The 25,811-nt window shown below is 31.1% G+C and overlaps 1 protein-coding gene across 5 annotated transcripts in view; it reads right to left on the minus strand.

Annotated features, from left to right (window-relative positions):
• Positions 1 to 25,811, minus strand: part of LOC114324164 (uncharacterized) — a 95,799-nt gene that overhangs the window by 16,280 nt on the left and 53,708 nt on the right. For 4 of the 5 annotated variants that reach the window (XM_028271914.2, XM_028271912.2, XM_028271913.2 and 1 more), the window contains exons 4-5: positions 10,405 to 10,697; positions 6,540 to 6,831 (exon numbers count right to left, since the gene is read on the minus strand). In XM_028271914.2, the coding sequence (XP_028127715.1) occupies positions 6,540 to 6,831; positions 10,405 to 10,697 (585 nt within the window). The remainder of the gene's footprint in view (positions 1 to 6,539; positions 6,832 to 10,404; positions 10,698 to 25,811) is intronic. The other variant, XM_028271915.2, reaches the window with a different exon arrangement.

A 25,811-nucleotide genomic window follows, 5' to 3' on the forward strand; every position in this document is an offset into this window, starting at 1 on the left:
ATTCCTGTCCACTCCCGGATATTCTTCAACCAAGAGGCCTGCTTTCTATCCCATCCCAGATTTTACCCATCATAATAAGTTGAAGAATATTATACCGGTCTCCCCTCACTACGTGTCCAAAATAGGCCATCTTTCTATATTTGATGTTATCAAGCAGCTCGCGGGTAGCATTTGCTCTCTTAAGGACTGCCACATTTGTCAGAATAGCCGTCCATGGTATTTTCAGAATACGTCTGTGCAGCCACATTTCAAAGGCCTCCAAACGGTTAATGGTGGATATTTTTAATGTCCATGCTTCGACACCATACAAGAGGACTGACCAAATGTAGCATTTAATCATGCGCTTTCGAAGTTGAAGTTGCAAGGTATCATTACAGAAGAATGACCTCATTTTTAAAAATGTCGTGCGGGCTATCTCGATTCTACATTTTATCTCTTTTATCTGTTTTCCCCCATAACTCGGAAAATATGGACCGCACGAAAAAAATTATAATAAACGAAATTATAGAAAATCGCATTTTCAACAATTTTATTTTAAAATGGCGGAGATATTGAGCAAAAACGTTTCTCGTTCAAAATCAAGATGGCGGCTAACGCAACGGTCAAATTCAGTCGAGATTTTAAATTTATACTACTATTGATCCCACCTAAAGATTAGAAAAATAAAATTTGGGGCAGCTCCTAATGCAAGGTCAAATGGTATCCCGACTGGGCTAGTTTTAATTTTTCAGATGTGGCATTCACTGTTATGGGTCTTGTCCAGATGAAGCGACTTAATTCGCGCATTTGTTTTTCAAAATATCCAAAATTGAATTGCTTTTGTTTGTTCATGGTAAATGGTATTTGTTCATGGTGTTTGTTTCATGATCTCTTTGTTAACTAGAAATTGTAATCTTCGGTGAATTGTTAAATTTATTACATAATATACCTAGTATAATGAGAAGAATATTTCGTATTTTCTTAGGATGCCTCTACTTCAATTTCGTCCATCTAGTTTACATGCATAGATGGATTCATTATAGTCCAGAGAAATAAGGATTTTCTCGGGACACTCAAAGATCCAGGCAGCTGACCACTTTTTTGGTTATTGTAGACCTAAAGGAAGAAAACCTACCCGTTTCCTGCCTAGAGTTCGTGTCCGCTTTTTAATTATTAACAATTTAGTGCAAAAATCGCGATATTTTCGATTTTTTGCACCCCATTCAAAAGCTAAATAGTTGACATAAAATTACAAAATTTAATTTTTTAGAACATTGAAAAACCTTCAAAATGCCGATTTTTGAAAGTTAAAAAGTTAATTTGTTGCTACGCAAACTGCAAAATAAGTGAAAATCGTTATTTGTTAATAACTTTTACTAAAAATACCTTAAAACTATAGTGTTTCAATCAAAGTTGAGAATTGGGGTACTTAACAAACACTAAAAATTTGAGATCGATCCATTAATTAGTTTAAGAGTTATTCTATTTGTTTATCCCAGAGACCTTTATTTTGCAATAACATAAAACAGAAAATAATGAAGATTCTGAGCAATTCTGAGTATTCCAAATGAAAGTAGAAGAGTGATAGTATCAAAATGTATTAAAAAAAGATAAAAAAATAATTAATATAGTCAAAAATCCTAATGCCAAATTTTTGAAATTTTGTAATTTATAAATATTTAGAATAACTTTAAAAATTTTGTCCGTAGAAATAATTTTTTATATATTCGAAAAGCTAGTATTTTAACACGAATTTTCAAATAAAAAAATTTAGCCTGGGTTCATTTGGGACAAAGTTAGCCATGTGTTTTTTTAAATTCACAGCTAATTTGTTTATAATAATTAAGGAATCTCATTAATGCGATTTTAAAGAATGGGATTTGTAATTTTTTTTTCATTTGTACAAACATTGTACCTTCACAGCACCCTCTACGATTGTTAAAAGATGTAGTTCAAACGATTACTAGGGGGAACCTACAACCTACAATTCCACCGAGTTAAAATACCGAAAAAACAATTTTAAACCAATAAAATTTCTAATGTCATTTCTACGTACATTACAAATATGCAATTTGTTTATAAATTTATTAATTAATAGACAGTCTAATTTGTTTAAACAATTCTTGAAAAAATATTTTTTTACAAGAATCTATTTTATTATTCATAGTATCATTAATGATAATATAAAAGGTTAATATATTTTTTATAATATAAAACGTTAAAGTACACTTTAATAAATAAATTATTTTTATTAGATGATTATTTATCGAAGATAATTTATTTATTAAAGTATACCTTAACTTTTTCTGTAATTAATAATGATAGTATGATTAAAATCATGGATTTTTGGGAAAATATTATTTTTTTAAAAATTGTTTAAACAAATTAGACTGTTTATTAATTAATAAATGTCTGGACAAATTGCATATTTGTAATATACAGAAAAATTAAATACAAATTAAAAAAAAGAACAATCAAAATAATATTCAGTAGACCCCGAGATATAGAAAATGATAGTAGTTTTAAGTTGCCTTTTTTAGTTTTTGAACTCGTGCATTTGTTGGCTCCCAGCTCCTCCTTCACTTACCACGACTAGTCACCAATTGAACTACATTTTTAAAAATTCGTGTAAAATGCCAGATTTTGAATATGTAAAATGATTTTTTCTACGGACAATGTTTTTAAAGTTATTCTAAATGTTTATAAACTACAAAATTTAAAAAATTTAGCATTAGGATCTTTGACTATATTAGATAATTTTTTATCTTTTTTAGTACATTTTGATAGCATCAATCTTCTACTTTCTTTTGGCATACTCAGAATTACCCAATGTTTAATATTTTTTGTCTTATGTTATTGCAAAATAAAGGTCTCTGGATAAAAAATTAGAATAACTCTTAAACTAATTCATGGATCGGTCTCAAATTTTGAGGGTTTGTTAAGTACCCCAATATCCAACTTTGGGTGAAACACTAAATTTCTAAGGTAGTTTTAGTAAAAATTATTAACAAATAACGATTTTCATTTATTTTGCAGTTTTAGTAGCAACAAATTAACTTTTTAACTTTCAAAAATCAATGAAGGTTTTTTGAATTCAAAAATGAAGGTTTTTCAATGTTCTAAAAAATTAAATTTTGTAATTTTATGTCAATGATTTAGCTTTTGAATGTGGTACAAAAAATCGAAAATATCGCGATTTTTGCATTAAATTGTTAAAAATTAAAAAACGGACGCGAACTCTAGGCAGGAAACAGGTAGGTTTTCTTCCTATATGTCTAATAACTAAAAAAGTAATCAGCTACCTGGATTTTTGAGTGTCCCGAACATGGTCTATTTCTAGCTTATTTCCCTGAAGTATTAAACAACTAATATATTGAATTTTTATTTGCAGTTTTTGTATCCAGATTTCTTGCCCTCCAAAACAAGTTTTGAAAAAGTCAGGAGATTCCGTTGAAATTTTGTGAGTTGCTATAATAACAGTAGGTATCATCTCTATCCGTTTGATGATGGTGACTGAAGAAGTAGGAATATCAGTAACTATAAGATCAGCCCCATTATATTCTTTGGACTAACCAAGCAGTGATGTTTTTTTATAATTCTTTTTATAACCAGCAATTGGTATCCAATGTTTTTCCAGCGGGCCTAAATATTTTATTAGATAATACGTAATTAGAGAAATTATTTTTGTCATTATTTTGTTAGTAATGCACCACCACCGATCTCGATGTGGTTAGGTATTTCTTGCATGCTTGTCCAATATACGTTTTGAAGTATTTATTTTGTATCAATTTAGTGCTGTATTTTTCGATGAAGGTTGAAAACCTACGAGCTAGCTAAAATCATTGTCAACTTAGTTATAGTTTGCCACTTTTCCATCATGGTAGGGGAGCCCAAGCGGGGATTTTTGCAGTCACTCGAGCGCGTCAGATTAGCATATGGTGAGAAACCTGGTACCCTGCAGATGTACCTCTACTATATATTGGCTCTTAACACAAGGGAGTTCGTTAAGGGGGGCCCGAAAAAAAAATCTACCCTTAAAAAAACTCGAAATTGTCAGATTAAGATAAGGTAGGTTAAGTACATGCAAACGAGTGTATGTTTCAAGAATCTGACGATTTGAGCCGGGCGTAAGGAAATGGGTGAGCCCCAAATTTTCACAAGATAAAACCGAATATTTCGCGAAATGAATGACAGATCGAAAAACTAAAAAATATATGCTCAATATTTTTTAAAAATCTATCGAATGATACCAAACACGACTTCTCACGGAGAGGGGTGGGGGGTAAATTGAATATTTTAAATACGAATCCCGTGATATTTCGCGAAATGAACATCAGACCGAAAAACGGTAAAATACACTTATTCAATATTTTTGACAAATCTGTCGAAAGGCACCAAACACGACCCCCCATGGATGTAGGGTGGGGGGTAACTTTAAAATCTTAAATAGGAACCCTCACTTTTTATTGCAGATTTGGATTCCTTACGTAAAAATAACTAACTTTTATTCGAAACATTTTTTCGAATTATGGATAGATGTCGCTATAATCGGAAAAAACGATTGTTGGAAATGGAAAATTAAATTAAAAAATGGCAAGCGCCCACTAAAATGGAAAACTTTACTTAACTTTTTTTGGTTTTAGGACCTACTGTTTACAACCCAATAGGTTCCCAAAGCGCTCGAGTGACTGCACATTTAGCATACTTTGCTCCCCTACCATCAGTGAGATAGGATTTATTAATTGTCAGCGGGAGCGAGATTTTAAGGATTTTGTGTCCAAATTCTTCATGTTAGATCTTATCAAAAGTCTAACTAATATAAAAGAATAAAGATTACAACATTTATTTTATTCTAGTCTAGTATGTTAAGTATGTTAAGTCCTGTATTCTACGCAGTCGCTGAATAATTTCTTCTTCTTATTGCGGCAATATTCGAAGATCGATGAACCAAATGGTAATTGTAGCTTTAGAAGATGCATAAGTAGTAAAACCATGAACAATTTAATAAACTTATTTTTAGTTAAATTGATCCTTTGTTCTTATTATTTGTTTGATACGTTCCACATCTAAACGCAAAGAGTTTTCGAATTCGCGTATAGAAAACGGGTAGAAAATGGCAGTAAGGTCGCATCATCTCGACAATGTCATGGTGCCGCATCTCATGGTAGTTTAGTAAATATTATTGAATTAATTTTATTATATTGTCTTAAAATATACTGAGAAAATATGTACAATAAATATCATTATAATAAAATTTTGTTGAAATTAAAAATTTTAGTGTTCGCTCAGTCTTTGATCATGAATAAATGTATTCTATTTTAAGATATAAATAGTAGATACCCATATACTGATATTATTGTTGTGTTTACGTGCACAATTAGATTTCTTTCTACACACTACTGAAATCATATTTTGTCTTCATTATCTTCTTGATTTCGCTTTGAAGTATAATGAATTTAAGGGTAAAAACTCCAATATTGTAAATTCAAACTTCCAAAAATTCTCTATCATTTCCACCCTACTTTTCATAAACCTTCATCTAATATAACTTCAAATTCTTTCTTGTTATATGGTAGATCATTTTTCCTGCATAAATATGATGTTTACATCAAAACCGTATTTTCGTGTAAAAGTATAAATATATCGTAATATATGGAGCTTATTTTCTATTGCAGATTTAGATTTTGTTTACATTGTAACTATTTCAGTTTACCAAACTCTGACCAGGCTTACTCAATTCTGAATATATTTTATCTTCCGAAGCTATTTTATTGTGGCAATACAATTTACTATTTTTACTAGGAATAAGCCACAATTTTACTTTAAACATTTCGATTTCCACTTCGGAAATCGTTCGAAATCGTCGAGACCTAAACGTCAAAATAAACTTATTTTAAAGTAAAATTGTGGCTCATTCTCAATAAAACATGTAAATTTTATATGTTATGTTTTTTGTACACTGTTACCCTTTTATTCTACATTCCAAGTACTTACATTTTTGAATATTTTTAGATAATTTGTATAGTAAGTCAGTGGTAGTAACTGCTTGAAGTTGGAAGACCAAGTATGTCTTTCCTTCCTTCTTAAAACATATAATTGAAATAAATATATTCTTAATTCGTGAAAATTTATAATTAGCAATGCGGAGATCTGTAGTTTTCTTATGACTCTTGCTTAAGAAGTCCTATTTTTTAACGGTCTTCTGAATTTTATGCAGTTCTATAAGATATTTACCTAATCCTTTTTCCAGGGCAGTTCGTTTTGGTATTTGAAAAAATATTTCTTTCTTCTTTATAATATTTTGGTCTTCGTAACAAACAATTTTATCAGTAAGCATTTGCTGTGTTTCTATTATATAGTACTTTCTTCTGTCTTTTAAACCATCAATGACTTTCTACATGAATTTCTTATAGTATAGTGTCCAATTATTTTTAACTGATTGTAAAATATACTTTTCTCAGTGTATATATTATATGTTATATTTTGATGGGATACATGATTCTGATATAATCTCTCCAAACCACAGCGGTGAGGAATGCGCAATTAGTAAAGGAACTTACCGAACGGCCTAACGGGGTGTTTGTCCCACAGGAACGTCCTCTTGACTGGGGAAAGATATGAGTCGCGGAGATAGAATGGGGATTTGCCCCATGGGTTGTGCACAGAAGCGGGTTTGAGAGGAGAGTCCCACCAGAAGGGATCACGAGATACAGCGGATACAGGGAGATTTGGAGAAGGGTTTAAAATGTCGTCGAATAGTTTCTTACTTGGATACAACCCTCCACGGGTATAAATTGGTTGGCCAGCGTAGTTAAAGGCTACTTCGTTTGGACGAGGAGCAAATTCACCAGCCTGCAAATGAAGAAACAGTATGAATTAAGACTTATTATTATTTAGCATACTATCAAAATTAGAAGAAACATTCTTGATCTTTAATACATAATATATTTGTTTGACAATTTAATAAGATTTGCCCGCTTTTTTGCACACGAATAACTTTATTCACAAAATAGGTATATTGATGGCTAAAAAATGCAACACTTTGTATACGGTTATTTATTTGGATCAAAAGTATTTCTTTGTAAGTCTTATCAAAAAATGTATATGTGATGAAAGTTTTCACCTCACTATCTTTTCTTTAACTGAAGTTTTTTCTTTTTTTTTGCAAAAACAAATAGATAAAAAAATTATTTCTGTATATTTAACTTTAGTTTATTTTTGTAAATTTTAGTTAGTCATTTTAGATTGTTTTTGATTTAACCAAAATATTTAAAATGCCTATAGTTCGCAGCTGTCGGCAAGTTCGTCATTTAAGTGACTTCGAAAAAGGCCGCATTGTAGATATAAAAGAGGCCGGTTTTATTTTACGGCCATTTGAAAAGATTTGAAGCATCCATCAACAGTATTAAGAGTTTGGAGGAAAAGTGGTCTACTGATGAGACTTATCGGCGTGAGGGTCTGGACGTCTTAGACTATTTCAAGGCCTTGATTCTATGACCAAGACCATCTTAGACTTCTTGCTCTCAGAAATAGACGGGACAGTGTAATTCAAGTAAGAGATGTTTTATTTGCAGATACAGTAAGGGTAGTCTCAGAAGGATAGAATAGACTGAGTGCTTACGGTCCGATTTGATGTTACCTTTGACACCACATCTTAAAACTCGACGCTTAGAATGGTGCAGAGCTCTGCAAAACTGAAATGGCTAATGGAATTTTGTCTGCTTCAGTGATGAATCTTGGTTTTGTTTGGTGGCTCCGATGGGTGCATGATAAGACGTTTTTGAGATGAGAGACGAAACATAAACTTGGTTGTTGAACGTCATAAAACAAGACAACCAAGTATTATGCTACGGGGTGTTTTATGTTTGGGAATCAGATCACAATTAGTGAGGAACAACAAGGTTTTCGAAAAAATAGGTCCACAATAGACTCCATATTCATAGCCAGACAAATTGCTGAGAAAGCACTGGAATATAATGAACCTTCATTTATGTGATTTATAGATCTGACTAAAGTCTTCGATTGTGTACGATTAGAAGATCTGCTAAGATTGCTAAAGGAAAAAAATCAGCCCAACAAGATGATAAAGATAATTAAAGACATTAATAAAAAGAACAAAACCAGAATAAAAGTCGATAATGAATTAAAAGTGGAAGTAGAAATCAACTCGGGAATCAGACAACGGAATAGCTTGAACCCATTGCTTTTTAATCTAGTAATGGACAAAATCATAGAAAACATTAAATGTACAGGAAAAGGATATAAAATGACAGAAAAACAAATAAAAATCCTTTGTTATGCTGACGACGCAATCTTAATCTCCGATAACGAGGATAACTTACAGCGAATGGCACAAACTTTCAATACAGTGGCGAAGAATACAGCATGAAAATATCAACAGCTTAGACCAAATCCCTGGTAGTGTTACGGGAACCCATAAGATGCAAAATAGTAATTAACAACGAACTAATTGAACAAGTCTCGAGATTCGAATATCTGGGAGTCGAAATATGCAGTTATGGGGTTTTTACGGGGTTACGGGGTTACGGTAAATAATAAAGAACCTAAAAAGAATAAAGCGCCAGGAACAGACGAAATTTTGGTAGAATTATTAAAACATGGATGATTCGAAAAGAATTCATTATATAATAACATTCATATGGACAAAGGAGGAAATGCCGGAGGAATGGGCAGTTGGCCATAAACAGTCAATATTTATAAGAAAGGAAATAAGAGGAAATTCCAGAATTATAGGCCAATTACATTGCTATTTTGTAGTATACAAAATTATTTTAGGTATTATCTACTCGTACAATATATTGTTAGAATACTAGGAAAAGATAATTTGTGATTATCAAAATGGATTCAAACCAAATAAAGCCACTACTGACAATATATTTATACTAATAACTATACAATAAAAAGCTTATGAAGACCTTCGTAATCTAGGTATTCTTAAAAAATATATCAGCGTTATAAAAATGACGTTGCAGGGTTCAAAAGCCGTAGTTAGAGTAGATGGAGAACTGACTCCCCTATTTGACATCAATGTGGGAGTGAGACAGGGAGACGCACTATCAACCATACTATTCAACCTAGTTCTTGAAGCAATCATCAGAAAAACCAATGTAACCGGCCGTATAAATACCAAAGCAGTACAAATTACTGCATATTATGCAGACGATGTAGCTATCATTAGTAGGAGTAAACAACGAGTAATGGAAGCGATGGAGGAAATTAATCCTAAAGCACGAAAAAGAGGGTTTGAAATAAACGAAACAAATATGAATTACATGACCGTCAAAAGAAAACTTGACAATGAAAATAATATCGCAATAGACAACTATACCATTGAAAGTGTGCACAGAACATATATGTGTGTACATATCTGGGCACAGAAATCAATTAGAAGAATTCCGTCAGCAGATAAATAATAATGAATGCACGTATTTCCAGTGGGAATCGTACATACTGTGCTATTAAAAGATTGATGGCATCGAAATGATTAGACAAAAGAACCAAAATTACTAGCTACAGAACATTGATTAGACCCGTAGTAACCTATGGTTGTGAAACCTGGCTAATGACAAAAAAGATGAAGCTGAACTCAGGTGATTTGAGAGAAATCTACTAAGAAAATTATATGGCCCGGTGCAAGAGAAAGACGGCACATGAAGAATCAGGAGAAACAACGAGGTTAATGAATTGAATGAAGGGCAAAAACAGCAAAAAAAAAAATTATAATGGAAGCCGATAGAAAGACGAAAAAAAAAAGGAAGACCTAGAACGAAATGGTTGGATGACATGGAAGACGACCTGAAAAATCGGGACAGGGATCACTTGTGAGCCCTTCAGACACCTAGACCTCCTACGGCGGGTCCATTGTATCACCCCTATCTTACGGACAAGTTCCATAAGACTCTGGTCTTTGGTCTTTGGCGTTTCTGGTGTCTATGAATATAAGACAATGGAGGAGAAGGGCATGAGAGAGGCCTAAATGGAAGGACATAGCCAGACAAGCCAAGACCTATCCAAGATTATGATCCTAAAAGAAGAAGAAGAAGAATTTCTGTTGGGACTGAGCATTGAATTCTCCACTATAATTTGTAATCTACTATTGTTGTTCAATGGAGATAAGTGTAGAAGCTATAAGCTAGTTTTTATTAAACAAATTCATAAGAACTCTTCATTACATTAGGAGATGAGGGCAATTGCATAATAATATTCACTTCTGGTGACGAAGTATTCCCAAAAATTTTCGATTTCCTAGTAAAAATATTTGAAGAAAAGTTTGTGAACTGTCTTTTGTATTTTAGGACTGTGATATCTCCCAAATCTCTAGATGCGAATTGAAATCTGAAGTCAGTTCATGACGTAAACAAGATGCTAACGTCTATATTAATTTTAATTATTAAAGATTCTTACCTTGATTGGAGTTGGTCTTCTGCTTCCAACGGATGGCCATAAGGAGGGATAGAGTTTGTCGAGCTCGGCAAGACGGTCCATGTGATCCAACCAGGAGCGGTGTGGATCGTATTTGTCAGCAGCTGGAGCAGGTCTCTTACTGTACACTAAGTACAATGGATAGCGAGAGAATGGGTAAGATGTGTGGAAAATGCTGCTGGGCCATTGTGATGGCTCGCGTCCTTTTACACGGTCAATGTGGTGTTTCCATGCCTCGTCAGCGTCGATTGGTTTTGGTTTTGTGACGTGGTATGCTAATTAACATTAAAATAAGAGTAAAGGTGAATTATCATTGCATGTTCTTACGTTGGATACCCAAGTAAATTACAAAAGAGAACTGAGTTTTTTCTGCTACAAATTTTAAAATATACATAATATAGAGTTCTAGTTTTACTCGTAGTAAATTATCTTGTGAGTTTTTGTATTATTGAATTCATTTACAAATATGCAGCATATAAGAACAGATCGTAATATTTATTAAATCTAATTTTTTAAGGCTTAGTTTTTTTATTTTCTATTTTTCATTATAGTAATGTGTAGTATAAAATGTCGAACCTTGCTCAAGATGACTCAAGTGTGCACAATGTATACAGATCTGAATCAATGGAGGATAAAGAATTTTTTAAAGAATCTATTTGGAATAGTCTGGAAAAATCAAACAACGTCAACATTAATGTTTCTAGCAGGTGTTAAGTTTGGTAAAATGTAATAAAACGTTCTTGTATATATAGACACCTCAGAACGGGGTGTCAGAAAAGGAAGTATACTATGTCCATAATTTTTCAAAATTTATGTGGGGAGCATATTATGAGAAGAGCACTTGCAGGATTGGGAAACGGCATCTTAATAAATGGTCATCAAATAAACAACCTACGTTTCGCAGATCACACAGCCATACTTGCGAGTAGTCAAGCAGAGCTTATTGATCTTATACGACTGGTCGAAAACGAAACTCAAATAACTGGATAGACTACATAACAATCATCCACACATAACCACAATTACCGGTTTGAGGTTGTGACGGCTACTTATATTTGGGATCATAGATCATAAACATAGGGATATTACAGGAAGAGATTGAACGTAGATGTGATCTAGCAAAAGTTGCCACAGCAAAAATGACCAATATATGGAGACTGTCAAATTTAAAGACCTTAAAAATAAGTTTGATCAACTGCTTTATTCCCAATACTGACCTACGGATGTGAATCTTGTACCTTGAGACAATCGAAAAAAAAGATAGACGCCACTGAAATGTTTTGTTGGGGACGAATGTTACGAATTCCTTGGACCGACCGGACCGTATGACAGATAATTTAATTTTAAGAGAGCTAAAAGTTAGGCAACAACTCTCCAGTAAAGTCCATCTCCAACAATTAAAATACTTTGGACATGTTATGAGAGCAAACACAGCAAACATGGAAAGACCCATTATACAAAGAAAGGTGGAAGGCCGAAGATCACAAGGAAGATCCCTTATAAGATGGATCGATCAAATTTCAGAAATATGCAAAAGACCTATGTATGAATTAAAAGAAATGACCAGAGACAGAGATCTTTGGAGGCAGACAATACACATCACGTCGACCATTACACTCCCTCTGGAGGGTCAGGGTTGAAGGGAGATTGGTATAGAAATTATTAACACCTAAAGTTATTAATATTCTGAAGAAACAGATTTTTCAGACAAATATCAGCTCATAATCATAAGGCAAGTTTCATTCTATTGAAATAAAATACAGTATTTTTGTCTGCGTTCTATGTTATGTGAGTTTGTATTAAGTAAAGGGGCAATGTCATAAATAGTTTTTATACATTGAGTTGTTCGAGTAGTTGCTGTATTCTTTGAGTTGAGTGTTTTAAGTATAAAAACAGTTTACAGAGTTCTGAACGACCTACACACAAGTTTAATCTAAATTTAACTATTTATAATAAAACTAGGTAACTCACGATGTCACAAACTACTACGGTCAAAGCTAGAAAACGATCTATTACATGTGACTCCGATCGTGAAACCAACGGTCTATTTTAATATTGTTTACAATTGATATAAAAGTTAATAGTTGTTTATTTACGTAATACTCTTTTGTATATTGTCCCATAAAATCATTTATAAAAGGTATATTTATTAAAAATAACCCTTTAGGGCTACATCACAGAACGTTTTCAGAATGATAATTCCATCTTCAGCACTGCTACGAGGTATAAATGGTTAAAATCACTAAAATATATGGGTTAAACCCATTTAAATGTTATAATATATTATGTTATAATAATATGTTATAATATTACATGATGTTTAAACTTTAAGGTGATTCACTTCATGGCAACGTAGACCTCCCAACTAGGGCGTTGCTGGCCCGGAGAGAGCCTCTTTAAACGGACCTTAGGCAGCAACTCTACCTATCTATCTACTCGTACCTATCAGCAACAATGTAATATAATAAAAATTTTATAACATTTAAAGGATTTTCACCCATATATTTTTAGTATCTTTAACCATGCAAACCTTGTAGTAACACTGAATATGGAACTGTCATTCCGAAAACGTTTTGTAATGTAGCCTGAAAGGGTTTTTTTAAAAATAAATACACCTTTCATAAAAGATTTTTTAATAAACATTTTTGTAATTTGTGGTATACAAATGACTATAGGAAATTCATTTCCTTGTGGACAATATTAAATGGTAAAAAATAAGCTTTTAAAATTGATATGTGATATTCAAAAATCTTCTTTCTCAGTTCTAGTTCTGTAAGTTACAGAGAAGAATTAGTGTTACAAGATTAGTTGGTATCTGTGTTAGAAGCAGATATTTACATGTTAAGAAGCATTTTATAAACACGCCCAATAAGCAGAGTAGTTATTATAGCATAATGTTTTTGATTCTTTTAGACTTCTTTATGTTTTTATTTAAGGGTCTAGGTTTCAGATAAGTAGTTCATATTTTAGAAACCTCAACAGTACATATTTCTTGTTGATAATTATATGTTGTAAAAAAGTATTTGTGCCAGATTCATAAATCTATAAACCATTTGCAATTTGCTTTCCATTCCGGAAATCGTTCTCAAAAAGTGAATAAACAAATTAATAAATAGTTTGTTGTTTGGCACTTGGCAGTTGATAAAAAATGCTTCTGACTATTTAATCTTACCTGTTTCGCTCCATATAATCAAGTGTAGATACCGTTTGACCTTGAATGGCGAGCTACTCCAAATTGTATTATTCTAATCTTTAGGGGTGGTTAATATAAGTATCTACTGTAAATTTAAAATCGCAACTGAATCTTACTGCTGCCTTAGACACTACCGCGTTAGCTGCGATCTTGGAGCTAAAGGAGAACCATCTTGCTCAATGTCTCCAATGGGTCAAACTTTTCGATAAAAATGGCAAGAACTGAAATTTTTGCAAATACGGATTTTCTATAATTTCTTTTAATTCAATTTTTTTCGTGGTCAAATTTTGGTTTCTTTCATTATTTTGTTAAACTACTGACTATTATGGTTTAAATGGTATGTCTGCCATATTTGATTTTTTAATTTAGGTATGCTTTTTTAGTTGCAAAAACATATTTAATAATCACACACACGTTTATTTTTTTTGAAAAACGTTGGTTTATGAACACATAATGCTGATGCCAAAGCTCGCTGAAATAGTAAGCATGTTGAAATTTATTTTTAGAACATATGTCAAAATCTTGACACAATTATTTGAACCCAGTAACAGTTTGATAAATTTTTGTAAAACTATATTCTTAAAGTACATTTTTGACGAATTTTTTACCTGTTTAAATTTGCATATTCATTATAAAATAGAAATATTGAATTGGATATGAAAATTATATTTTTATTTAACAAATGTTTGACGTTTCGATTTCCACTTCGGAAATTGTTGTCAAAATAGATTATTTTAAAAAATTCTGAGAAAATTTTATAACCTCGTTTTTAGGTTCAGTATTTCTTTTGATATAAAGGTCAAATTTTTAATTCTTATAAAGTACCATGATATGGATACCTCCAGTTTTATTTATATTACAATAATTGCAGTAAATGGTGATCTATCATTATTGATTTAATCCATTATAACAAGATAATGTTATAATATGCATTTATTTTTCACAAAAATTGTAATTCAGGGGTACCAAAACCTTTTTAGTCAAATTTTCTTTTTTTAGATGCCCATGAGATATGTATATTCGTCAATGTAATCAACAGGATAATAGTGTACCTATAATCTAATTTATTCAAATTGAAATTTTTTTATTTTAACGATATCATTATTTGTCATTGGCGATAAGCGGCAAAAGTTTAAGGTAAACAACTTTATTCGACTTTAAAACCTTTATAGTACCTATCATGTTCTTCTTTTAATCAATACTTTGTTAACTTTTATAGTAGTGATATGATGATTTAAGAATTCTCTACGCAACTTTTGGTTTGAATAAGCAAAGTTTATTTATTGTTTGGATATCATAGATTATCGGATTTCGATACAAAATTCAACCACGACTTTATCCCTTATGCCTTTTTGTGTATTGAAAATGTCATAATAGATAAACAAAGGAAAAGGAAAATTAGAGTTGCACGGCGTTCGGTTTTTTAAAAATCGAATTTTCCTTAATTTTCTCAACTATTTTAAGGTAAAATTTTTCGTTTTCACAATCTGCCGTTATGCCTCTTTTGCCGGTTTCTTGCCATGAAAAGTAACATACTTTCAATTGACATGAAGGAAAAAATATGTTTATGTGAAATATGAAATGAGAATGTTTAAGTCATAATTAGCATCTTATATTAAATTTTTAACAATAGAATCAATACTCCTCTATCGATTCGTAAAGTGGCATAAGGGAAAAATCATCGTAGCACATGTGATTTTCTTTACAATAGAAAATTCCATTTTTGCGCCGATTTCCCGAGGAAACCCCACAGTTTTCACATATTTTACTCTCCTTGATTTCATATTTCAGTATTTTCAAAGGCAAAAGGAATAAAATAGTGGATAAACTTCTATTAAAATCCAACGTACTATCATAGCCGTCGAAAAATCCAAACTAGATGTATCTCGTATTGTCCACCCTAATACGACACGAATTTTGTATATTATTATTATTGAAATATGGAAAAGCTAAAGCAATTCTACAAAGTGGATATAATTAAATACATTAGATAGTAGAGGATATGTGATATGTGTAATTTATAATGGGCTAGATACCTATATAATTTAGAGACTTCACATCAAAGGCAATAAGATCATTTCTGTATAATATATTTATTTCATCCAATCTATGTCCTATAAGTTAAAAACTGTGTAGTTGTGTTTTTGCTCACATTTTTAATTGTAACGAATTGTTTATTTTTAGTATTTTGGTTTAGATTTTTTCAGTAGATATTTAAAAAAAAGTATCCAAACACTCGTTTCTTATTCCCCTTATATTGACAACAGGTAGTTATGTTTATCGTCATACAAAGATTTGTGTTGTAAATAAAAGAATCTGTTCGAAATGAATCTTGCAAGGAATTCAAAGTTTAATTGAAAACTTTCAGGTTCGAAAACTATATAAAAACATTATTAAGAAATTATGTGATCAACTAAAGACTTTATTTTTGAGACTTTAAAAACCTTTTGACGACACGTTTTTTTAAATTAAACTTGAAATTGATCTAGATTCTAGATAAAAGATGTAAAACTTAACATTGCTTATTGGTAACAATCTGTTAAAACAATATATTGTAACAATCAATGAAACGTGTGTTATAAAGTATATAAACTCAGGAAATCTATGGAAAATGTATCTAAGACTGAAGCATGTATCAAATATCTATTTAACTACTGGAGTAGTATTAAGTCAACAAAGTAGTATCGAACTTATACTTCGAAATGTGGGTATATGGCAAAATATTAAAAATAGTTTAGAGATTATATATATTAAATGACAAGATCATTTTTGTAATATAAATTAAGCAATTACAGTGGCTAGAGTGACGAAAATAAATATTATAACAGTATCGGATATTAAATTTGAAAACGGCAAGTAAAAATCTCATAAATAGAAAAAACCTTGTTTACAAAATCACATAGACCAGAGTGTAAGACAACAGCTGAAAATAGATAAGATTGTGCCAAATTTCAATAGATGGGAACGAGATCTCCAGACGAACATGTATTTATTAAATTTTGAACACTATTTCCACTAGATGTTTGATTTGCCAAAAATCGTTTTGGCGATTATTTATTCTTACCAATTTTTCATGTCCTTAACTTTTACCAACTTTTTATTTAAACTACTAGACACTTAAAATACTTTCACTTTAAAACTTTTATTTGCAGAGAACCAATTTTTATGTACTTTCTTGTTTCACTTATCACTATTTTATTTTTGAACTTATCACTATTTTATTTTTAAATTTTCATGGAAGGTATCCTTCCATATCCATAAGATGGCTTCTTTGTATATTTCAACTATGTTCGTATATTCTGTCCCAAATAATTAGGAGTGTGGAATAATGTAACACTATCCTATAATAGTAGTCAAAATATTTCAAAATTAAATAAACCAATGCTTAAAATTTCAATCAAGCAAAACCGTATACACGCTAACGGCTGATTCAAATTGTTTGAAATATGCTGCTGAAGCCTTGCTATAAAAATAACTTAAAAAAGTGTTTAGATATGATAAGTTTTTATTTAAAGTTTCAAATAAAAATGTAAAAGCCTCTTTCCATTTTAAAAAAATTGATTGCTATTAGCTAAGCCATACAATAATTGTTAATATGAAACGCCAAAGCATTGTTCTCTTACCTCCAAGGCGACCATGCAACTCCTGATCCCCTCAGTAAAAAAGTAAACAAAGATATTTCCAAATAATATTTAAATAAAAAAGGTACGAGGGTAGGAAAAAAATTGTGGTTCGCCCTGGCAAAGGCTGGAGCAACTTAAGGGTGGTTGGTTAAAAAAGCCATGAATGTATGCGAATATTCGCTGTTAATCAAAAAACAATTGACAACTCCCGTTTCAATCATTTGTTTATGTTACTTTCCATTAGATATGCAATTAGCATCACTCCTTTATTTACTTAGTTTAAAAATTGTTTTATAAATAGACTTACTTGGACGCATGTTCAGATCGTAATACCTAGAGTCAAGTGGTTTGCCGAGTATAAATACCAAAAGTATCAAGCGCAGTATTTTTGGAAGACCTTCAGTATTTCGTAATCGGCATGAAGTCACCGAGTAAAATTAGGTTGCCAGAAAGCCTGATCATATTATTCGTATATTTAGGAAAGTTTGAACAATGTGGAAAAATGTTTTTGAGACGGCCCACATCATCGACTGAAACGATTAATCACGAAGAGGATAAATCTATATATGACGTTATAGATAGGTATGTGTGACAGTGTGACCTACCTAAATATTATTAAAACCGATGTTAAAATATGACTTTCAAATTTATAGAAACAAATTTGCCAAACATGCCAAATTTCTTCAAAAATAGAAAAAAGTGACAGAAAATCAATGTTTCTTAGAATATAATATATTATTTGATTGCTTTTTTTATCGATTGAGAGATGGAGAATTAGTTATCTAATGCAGCATTAATGGCAACAAAGGGTATTTTGTTTGTTTCGTCTATAGTTTATTTTTTAACCAGGAGCAGCAAACTAAAAAGACAGATTCACATCCAAGAAAGTCACTAGAAAAATAACCAAATACATCTTCTTTTTTCATTGATCATGTCAGCCCACAACGGTAATCCATAAATGTTATATTATATTAATACGTCACTAAAGAGTTCTAAAAATACCTGCTTTTTATTCGCGGTGTGCAAGTACTTGGAAGGGAAACGAGAAACGACCGTGCGCGAGTCGCGGAGAATATTGCAACTATCTTAAATAATTCATATTGTCACTTGAAATTGTCAAATTGACGTATATTTTTACCTTCTGTCATTGAAGCAGAAAAATTATATATTGCTCCACAATATTGATATGATATGCAATTATTATATAAAGGTAAATTTAATTAATTGTATTTTGCTTGCAGTACTGCATTTTAATAACTAATTTTATTTACTACATACAATTGTTTACGTTTGCATAGCATAACCTGCATCTTATTTTTTCTTCTTATTATTTTTTGGGACTATGGCCTTGACAATTATCCAGCAACCAGGACTAATATAATTGACCAATATAATTAAAAGTGCGAATAAAAGTACAGAGCGTAGAAATAGAGGTCGCTTTGCCGAACTTGCACGGTCCCAATATCAGAGCAAACTAAAAATCTAAAAAATAAAGGAATAACACACAAAATACAAAAAATCGCCGATATAACTTAATTAACCTATGAAATGTCAATTGTGTCAAAATGTAATAAATGTCAATAGTGTCAAAATTTTATATCAGTGGAGTAAATTTGCCTGCGGTTGGACCAATTATTACAAACAAGCATTACAGCGCGGTAAATTTGAATCACTCCTCTTGATTTAAAAACAAACCATAGTGGGCAAGTTAACACATACAGGATGTCCAAAAATCTCCTCACAAACGAAGACCGGAGATTCCTCAGATACTTTTAAGACAATTTAATCCAATTCACCTAGTCCGAAAATTCTTCCTAAGGGAACTAAAGCTCTTTAAAGGTGGCATTTTGTAATTAGTTTTTTTTAAGTATTTCCAGAACGCTTCTATTTAGAAAAGCTAAAACTGGTACGTCTATTTATCTTCCAGAAATAAATCGATTCCATTAATAGGGCTTTTCATTCACAGTCATGTGTTTCGAGCTTCTGTCATATGTCGTATAATCCGTGTATATTAATATTATACACAGATTATACAACATATGACAGAAGCCCGAAACAAATGGCAATCGATGAAAAGCTCTATTACGAATTTATAGTACCTACCGGTCGTAGGTGTCCGTTTTGAGTAGGGCAATGGTTATTTTGTCGCATAACGTTTTTGATAAAATACCCGTTGCCGTTGAAACTAGAAATTCGCAATTAATGGAATAGATTTATCTTTGGAAGATAAATAGGCGTACCAGTTTTCGTTTTTCTAGATATGAGTGTTGTGGGGATATTAAAAAAAAAACTAATTAAAAGACGTCATCTTCAAAAAGCTCTAGGTCCCTTAGGAAGCATTTTCGGATTAGGTGGTAAAATTATCTGAGGAATCTCTGGTCTTCGTTTGTATAATAATGGTAATAAGGTATATGTATAATAAACATATAGAAGCCGGACAGAAAAGACTAAAAAAGACAACTAATTTTACAATAATAATTAACAAAAGTGGTTAAAATATCTTTTCGAAAGTCAAAGTATAAAAATTATTTAATTAAATTACCTATTCTCATTAATTCATTCGTCTGGAAGTATTTGGAAGGATAATTTTAAGGCTAACGCGAAATAAACAAATTAGACCATAGAGAAATTGGCATTATAATATTAAAATTGTATTATTTGGTTTGTTGTAAGAGAAACAGAATATAAGCTGGTATAATTGTTTATTTGAGAAAAATTTAAGAAAATTCAGCAAAACTATAATTGTGTTTTTTAAAATTGGTTTGACTGCATATCCAGTTAATTGTTTATAGCATCAACATGATAGAAATGCGATTAAAAAATAGAATAGGAAGTTGTTTTGAAAAAGGAAGTTGTAAAAAATTGGTTAATTAAGATTAAAAGTGCTTTACTAATATTATCTACTAGCAATAAGATAAAGTTTCTGATTGAAGAATGTTATGAGTTGCACTGTCTATAAGAAGAGAGAGTATCTGTTAAATAGAATGGCGATAAAATGGCATAAGTTTCTGATTGAAGAATGTTATGAGTTGCAATGTCTATAAGAAGAGAGAGTGTCTGTTAAATAGAATGGCGATAAAATGGCACATATACCTTTACTACTATTGTGCTTTTCAACTGGTAAGCAAAAACAATTTGAGAGATTTAGGTAAACATGCTACTTATATTATAACCTGACGTTATTTCTCAAACGCCATATTCTCCTTTTCACAATGTATATACCTTTTTCAGAATAGCTTAACTTTTAAAAAATTCGAATACTATTAGGTTTGTTCTAGCCAACAGTCAAACTAGTCACTAGTCAGAAACCGTCAGCAAACAGTTGGTCAGTGAGAGAATAATATAATACAGTCACCAGTGCTATCCCCTCTACTCGCGCTGGTCCACTATTCGCTGATGGTTTCAAACCGTTTGAAACTGTTGCTAGAACAAACCTATATTTTTTCAATGGTTTTGCTTTCTTCTTTTGATCTTTTATTTAAGATTTAATACATGTATATTTATATTGCTAATATATTTGTATTTACTGCTATTATTTAAATTTATTAATCATGCATTCATTATATTATTATGTTACTCAAGAAAAGAAGGTCCGGAAAAAAATACCGAAAAATTGGATTGTATGAGTAATAATTAGAGAATCTGCATTACAACACTCCAGAAAAAAGAAGAAAGTAACACCAACTCACACATGAAAAGATTCACAGAAAAACTATTGGTAGCTAACTAAATATGGAACAAAGCAAAATACTTATGGAAAAGCTGGTAAACACGGTCGAACGGGGATCAACAGGTAGTCGAGAGATTAACAACCTCACCATCACTACTATGTATTTGCAGTTGAATTACTGTAAGGTTAGGATAGGTTAGGTTTACTTCACTTCATATAATATTTTTTCTAAATGTGTGATTAGTAACCTAAATAAATAAATTAGATATTATTTTTTATTCCATATTTTAATATTTTTTATTTTTAGGCATCAGATGTTCATTCGCCAAATTTTTAAATATTTTCATATTTTTGAAATTTTGGTGAATGCACTTAACCCATTATAATCTCAAGTTTAAAAATTAAAATTAGATATACAGAGAGAGTCTGTAATTTGGAATAAATTCAATATCTCAAATACTAATTGTTTATTTGAAAAATGCTCAGACCCGTCGATTAGTATTTCAAATTGTCCTTTTTGACATACAATAATAATGTATACCTACAGAGTGTCCCAATTTAGAGATATGACGTCATCGTTGATTTTCTTAAAAGGCAACACTGTCATTTTGATAGCTATTTTGCTAGGGTGTGTAAAGTTATACACAACTGCAAAATACAAAATTTTTATTCTCTACCATTTACAAGATAATAGAAAATAACAAAGTTATATCTGTAATTTGGAATAAATTCAACAATTAAAATACTAATTGCTTTTTTGAAAAATACTCAGGCCCGTCGATTAGTATTTCAAATTGCCATTTTTGACATACAATAACAATGTATACATGGTGTCGCAATTTAGAGGTATGACGTCATCGTTGATTTTCTTAAATGGCCACAGTGTCATTTTGATAGCTATTTTGATAGCGTGTGTAAAGTTATACACAACTACAAAATTTAAAATTTTGATTTCCTACCATTTACAAGATAATAAAAAATAACACAATTATGAAAACCTTGTAATCAAATAATAATTGAATTTAACTATTTCAATTAAGCAAATACTCATGATGTTGCCCTCAATGATGGCCAAATTGTCAATGGGCAACGTTATGAGCATTTGCTTAATTGAAATAATTAAATTCAATTATTATTTGATTACTTGTTTTTCATAACTTTGGTGTTTTTTATTATCTTGTAAATGGTAGGAAATAAAAATTTGAAATTTTGCAGTTGTGTATAACTTTACACACGCTATCAAAATAGCTGTCAAAATGACAGTGTTTCCATTTAAGAAAATCAACGATGACGTCATATCTCTAAATTGGGACACCCTGTATATATTATTATTATAATATATTGTATAAAATGACAATTTGAAATACTAATCGACGGGTCTGAGCATTTTTCAAAAAAACATTTAGTATTTTAATTATTGAATTTACTCCAAATTACAGATATAACTTTGTTATTTTCTATTATCTTGTAAATGGTAGAGAATAAAAATTTGATATTTCGCAGTTGTGTATAACTTGACACATCCTATCAAAATAGCTATCAAAATGACGGTATGGTCATTTAAGAAAATCAACGATGACGTCATATCTCTAAATTGGGACACCCTGTATACATTATTATTGTATGTCAAAAAGGACAATTTGAAATACTAATCGACGTGTCTGAGTATTTTTCAAAAAAATCTATTAGTATTTGTGATATTGAATTTATTACAAATTACAGACTCTCTCTGTAGATATACTATGTATGTATTGTACAAAATGTACTATTTTTCCAAGCATAATCAAAATTGATATTAAAAACTGTTGTATTAAAGAACTTAATGAGAAAAATACTGAAAAAATAAGTGTTACTGAAGACACCATTATATAGTCCAATTAAAAAAAGATCTAAAGGACAAATCAACAAATTAATATTGTATCTTATATAAAACATGCACGCGAAAAAGACGCCTACGAAAGATATTGCTAAATCAGTTGCAAAAAAAGAAAACGATTGAAAAACCGTAATTTTAATCAAACGAAAGTCAGTCTAATTCAATAAACTACATACATACTAACAAAATAATATTAACTTGAAAGCAAGACGAACATGCAAGTTTACAGGTAATATCTTGAGATATTGTAATGAAATTTAAGGAAAATGGATATATACCAGGAGATCATGTAAAATACGTTTTTGCACGATTGATCATTTTTGACTGTTTACCGTGACAGATTTTACGTCAGTAGGTGACATTTACTAGCAACTCGACGGTAAGTAATCCAACTTGACGGTAAGTACTTTAACTCGACGGTAAGTAATTCACTTACCGTCGAGTTAAAAAAATCTCTTAATTTTAATTTATTTTTTGAAAGAATAAAGAAAACTAACGAATTATTTATTAATATTGAAACTTCTTAGGCCTATAGCCAACATTTTTTCTCTTCAAATACGTGATCAAAGTTGAAAACTTGGAAATATCAATGCCATCATAAAGAAAAACGGTGGATGTAATCATTGAATATTCTGCCCAGAGGCTTCCAGGAGCTTTCAACTGCATATGTCTTTGAACGAAATGTGCCAATAGAGTCTTTTCTTCGATTCTTAAATTCTTGCCTTCGCACCATTTTTTAATACTTTGGTAGGTATTTTGATAACGGATTTTGGATTTTTCGGGAATAATTGCGGAACACCCTTCTTCCCAAGCCCGTTCAATTTCTTCAAATTCACTTTCGCTCATATTTTAATTTATAATAATCAAAATTGTACTTAAAATTATTGACAACTAAATAAAAACTCAATTCTCCATTGTTGTTATGCACCCTAGTTACTACCTAACAACCAAAGTATCTATCTTGATAAAATGAATGAAACTAGTCAATATGACGAAAATGTTTAATTTTATAATTTATAATGGTATCAATCGTGCAAAAAACGTTATAAGCATGTCGAACGTTAAGGGTAACCGATCTCAGACAATAATTGGAGTCGTCGCTCCGCTCCTCCTCCAAACAATTGTCTTCGATCGGTATAAAACCCTTACCGTTCTCCATACTTAATATACTATTAAATCACTTTAGAATTTAAACGTTAAAGAGATAGCAAAATTTTTCAGAATAAAGGAAATTAGTAACAGTAGTAACTTATTTTCAATGATAACTTTTTATCTTCTTCTTCGGCACTATTGCATAGTGAGTTTGCCGATTTAGCCCTCCAAAGAGTTCTCTCCTCACAGTCATCTTCTCTGAGATCCCTTTCCATCATTGTATTCCCTATAATATGTGTTTACCATCTCGTAGCTGGTCTTCAACTCCATCGTCTTTCTAGAAGTTCCCATTCCATTACTCGTTTTGGCCACCTATATTCTGGCTGTTTTTAAATATGACCGTACCGTTGTAGTGCTCTGTTTTCCAAATTTTTTTGTTATTGAGCATTCTACTTCCATCCTGTGCCATATTTCCTCAGTCCTTAGTCTACTCCTTCTGTTAATTTGAACACATCTTATTCAAAAGTTCAATTCGACTGTGATTATTTTAATTCGTATCGTTGTTGTCACTAATCATATTTCCGCTCTGTGTAGCATAATGCTTTCCACGATACTGTAAAAGATTATCTTTTTGGTTTCGTTGGTGAGAGGGTTGTTCCATATCAACTCATGAAATGCTTTTGTAGCTTGCTTTCCTCGAGCTATTTTTATTCCCATATCTCGTTAACTTGTACCATTTCTATGTCATACCGGTGCTAAATACTTAAAAGTCTGGCAACTTTTGAGGGTCTCGTCTCTAAGCTTAAGTTTATATCTGCAACCTCCCCATTTATACATAAGTATTCCATCTTACTCATATTTAACTTTAGGCCCCCTCATTCGTACGCAAATTTTTTATCATATATTTCATGTGATAACTATGACAAAAAACAAAGCTGGATAAAGAATACTTATTGTGACAAGGAGTAACCATAAATATTACATGGAGGCGAACTGAACCAGTGATACAAGAGAAATAAAGTTTTTCATTGCAGTCTACGCTGCGCAGTATTTTACTCTTTTACTTTTCATTTTTACGTAGAAAATTGGAATTAATTTTTTTGGGGCATTCCTTTTCTTTCTTTGTGTTGGTGACCAGCTACAAACTCGTGACGGTATTCTTTTATTGATAATTTTTCGTACATGAAATTACTCTTTAATTATTTTTTATCTATGTTTTTTATTATATTTTCTAATTTCATCGCTTTTCTTATATTTCCATTCCTGACATGGTCAAATAGAGTTAAACCTAAACATCTTCGCTTCTGTGAGACATTTTTGCTTGTAAACCAGTTTTGACGTACAGATCAATACATGTTAATATCTCTTCCTTTTCCTATATTTATGTATATTATTATTTTTCATGTATATTAAGTATATAGCTCCACAATATTTATGCTGTTTTCTAAAAAAACGGGTTTGTTTATTTCTATTTAATACACAGTTTTTGTTATTTTTTCTATCACAAATAGTCCAAGTAATGAAGCTTAAAATAGGACAAAACCTCGAAATTTTTACAGAATGGATAGATTTGCTTGAAAATTTGAGAATAAGTAGTGGATAGTTCAAGGATCAAAATCTATATCATGCCGAAAGGCGCTTTTACCATGGGGGTGGTTGCCACCCCATCTCGTGGGTGAAATTTTTTTATTATATTTTAATCACAAAAGTTGGTAAAACTGTTCATTCTAAGCAAAAAACGTTTTATACATTTTTTTGATAAAATTGATAGTTTTCGATTTATTCGCTACCGGAAATGTTAGTTTTATATAGAAAAAATCGATGTTTTTAATAAGTTTTCTGCTAATAACTCCAAAAGTTTTCGTTTTATCAAAACAACTTTACCTAACAAAAATATACCTTTCGAAAAAATAAACAAAACTGTTTTTGTTAATT

This window comes from Diabrotica virgifera, chromosome 1 (genome assembly GCF_917563875.1).
Source record: "Diabrotica virgifera virgifera chromosome 1, PGI_DIABVI_V3a".
Lineage (NCBI taxonomy): Eukaryota > Metazoa > Arthropoda > Insecta > Coleoptera > Chrysomelidae > Diabrotica > Diabrotica virgifera.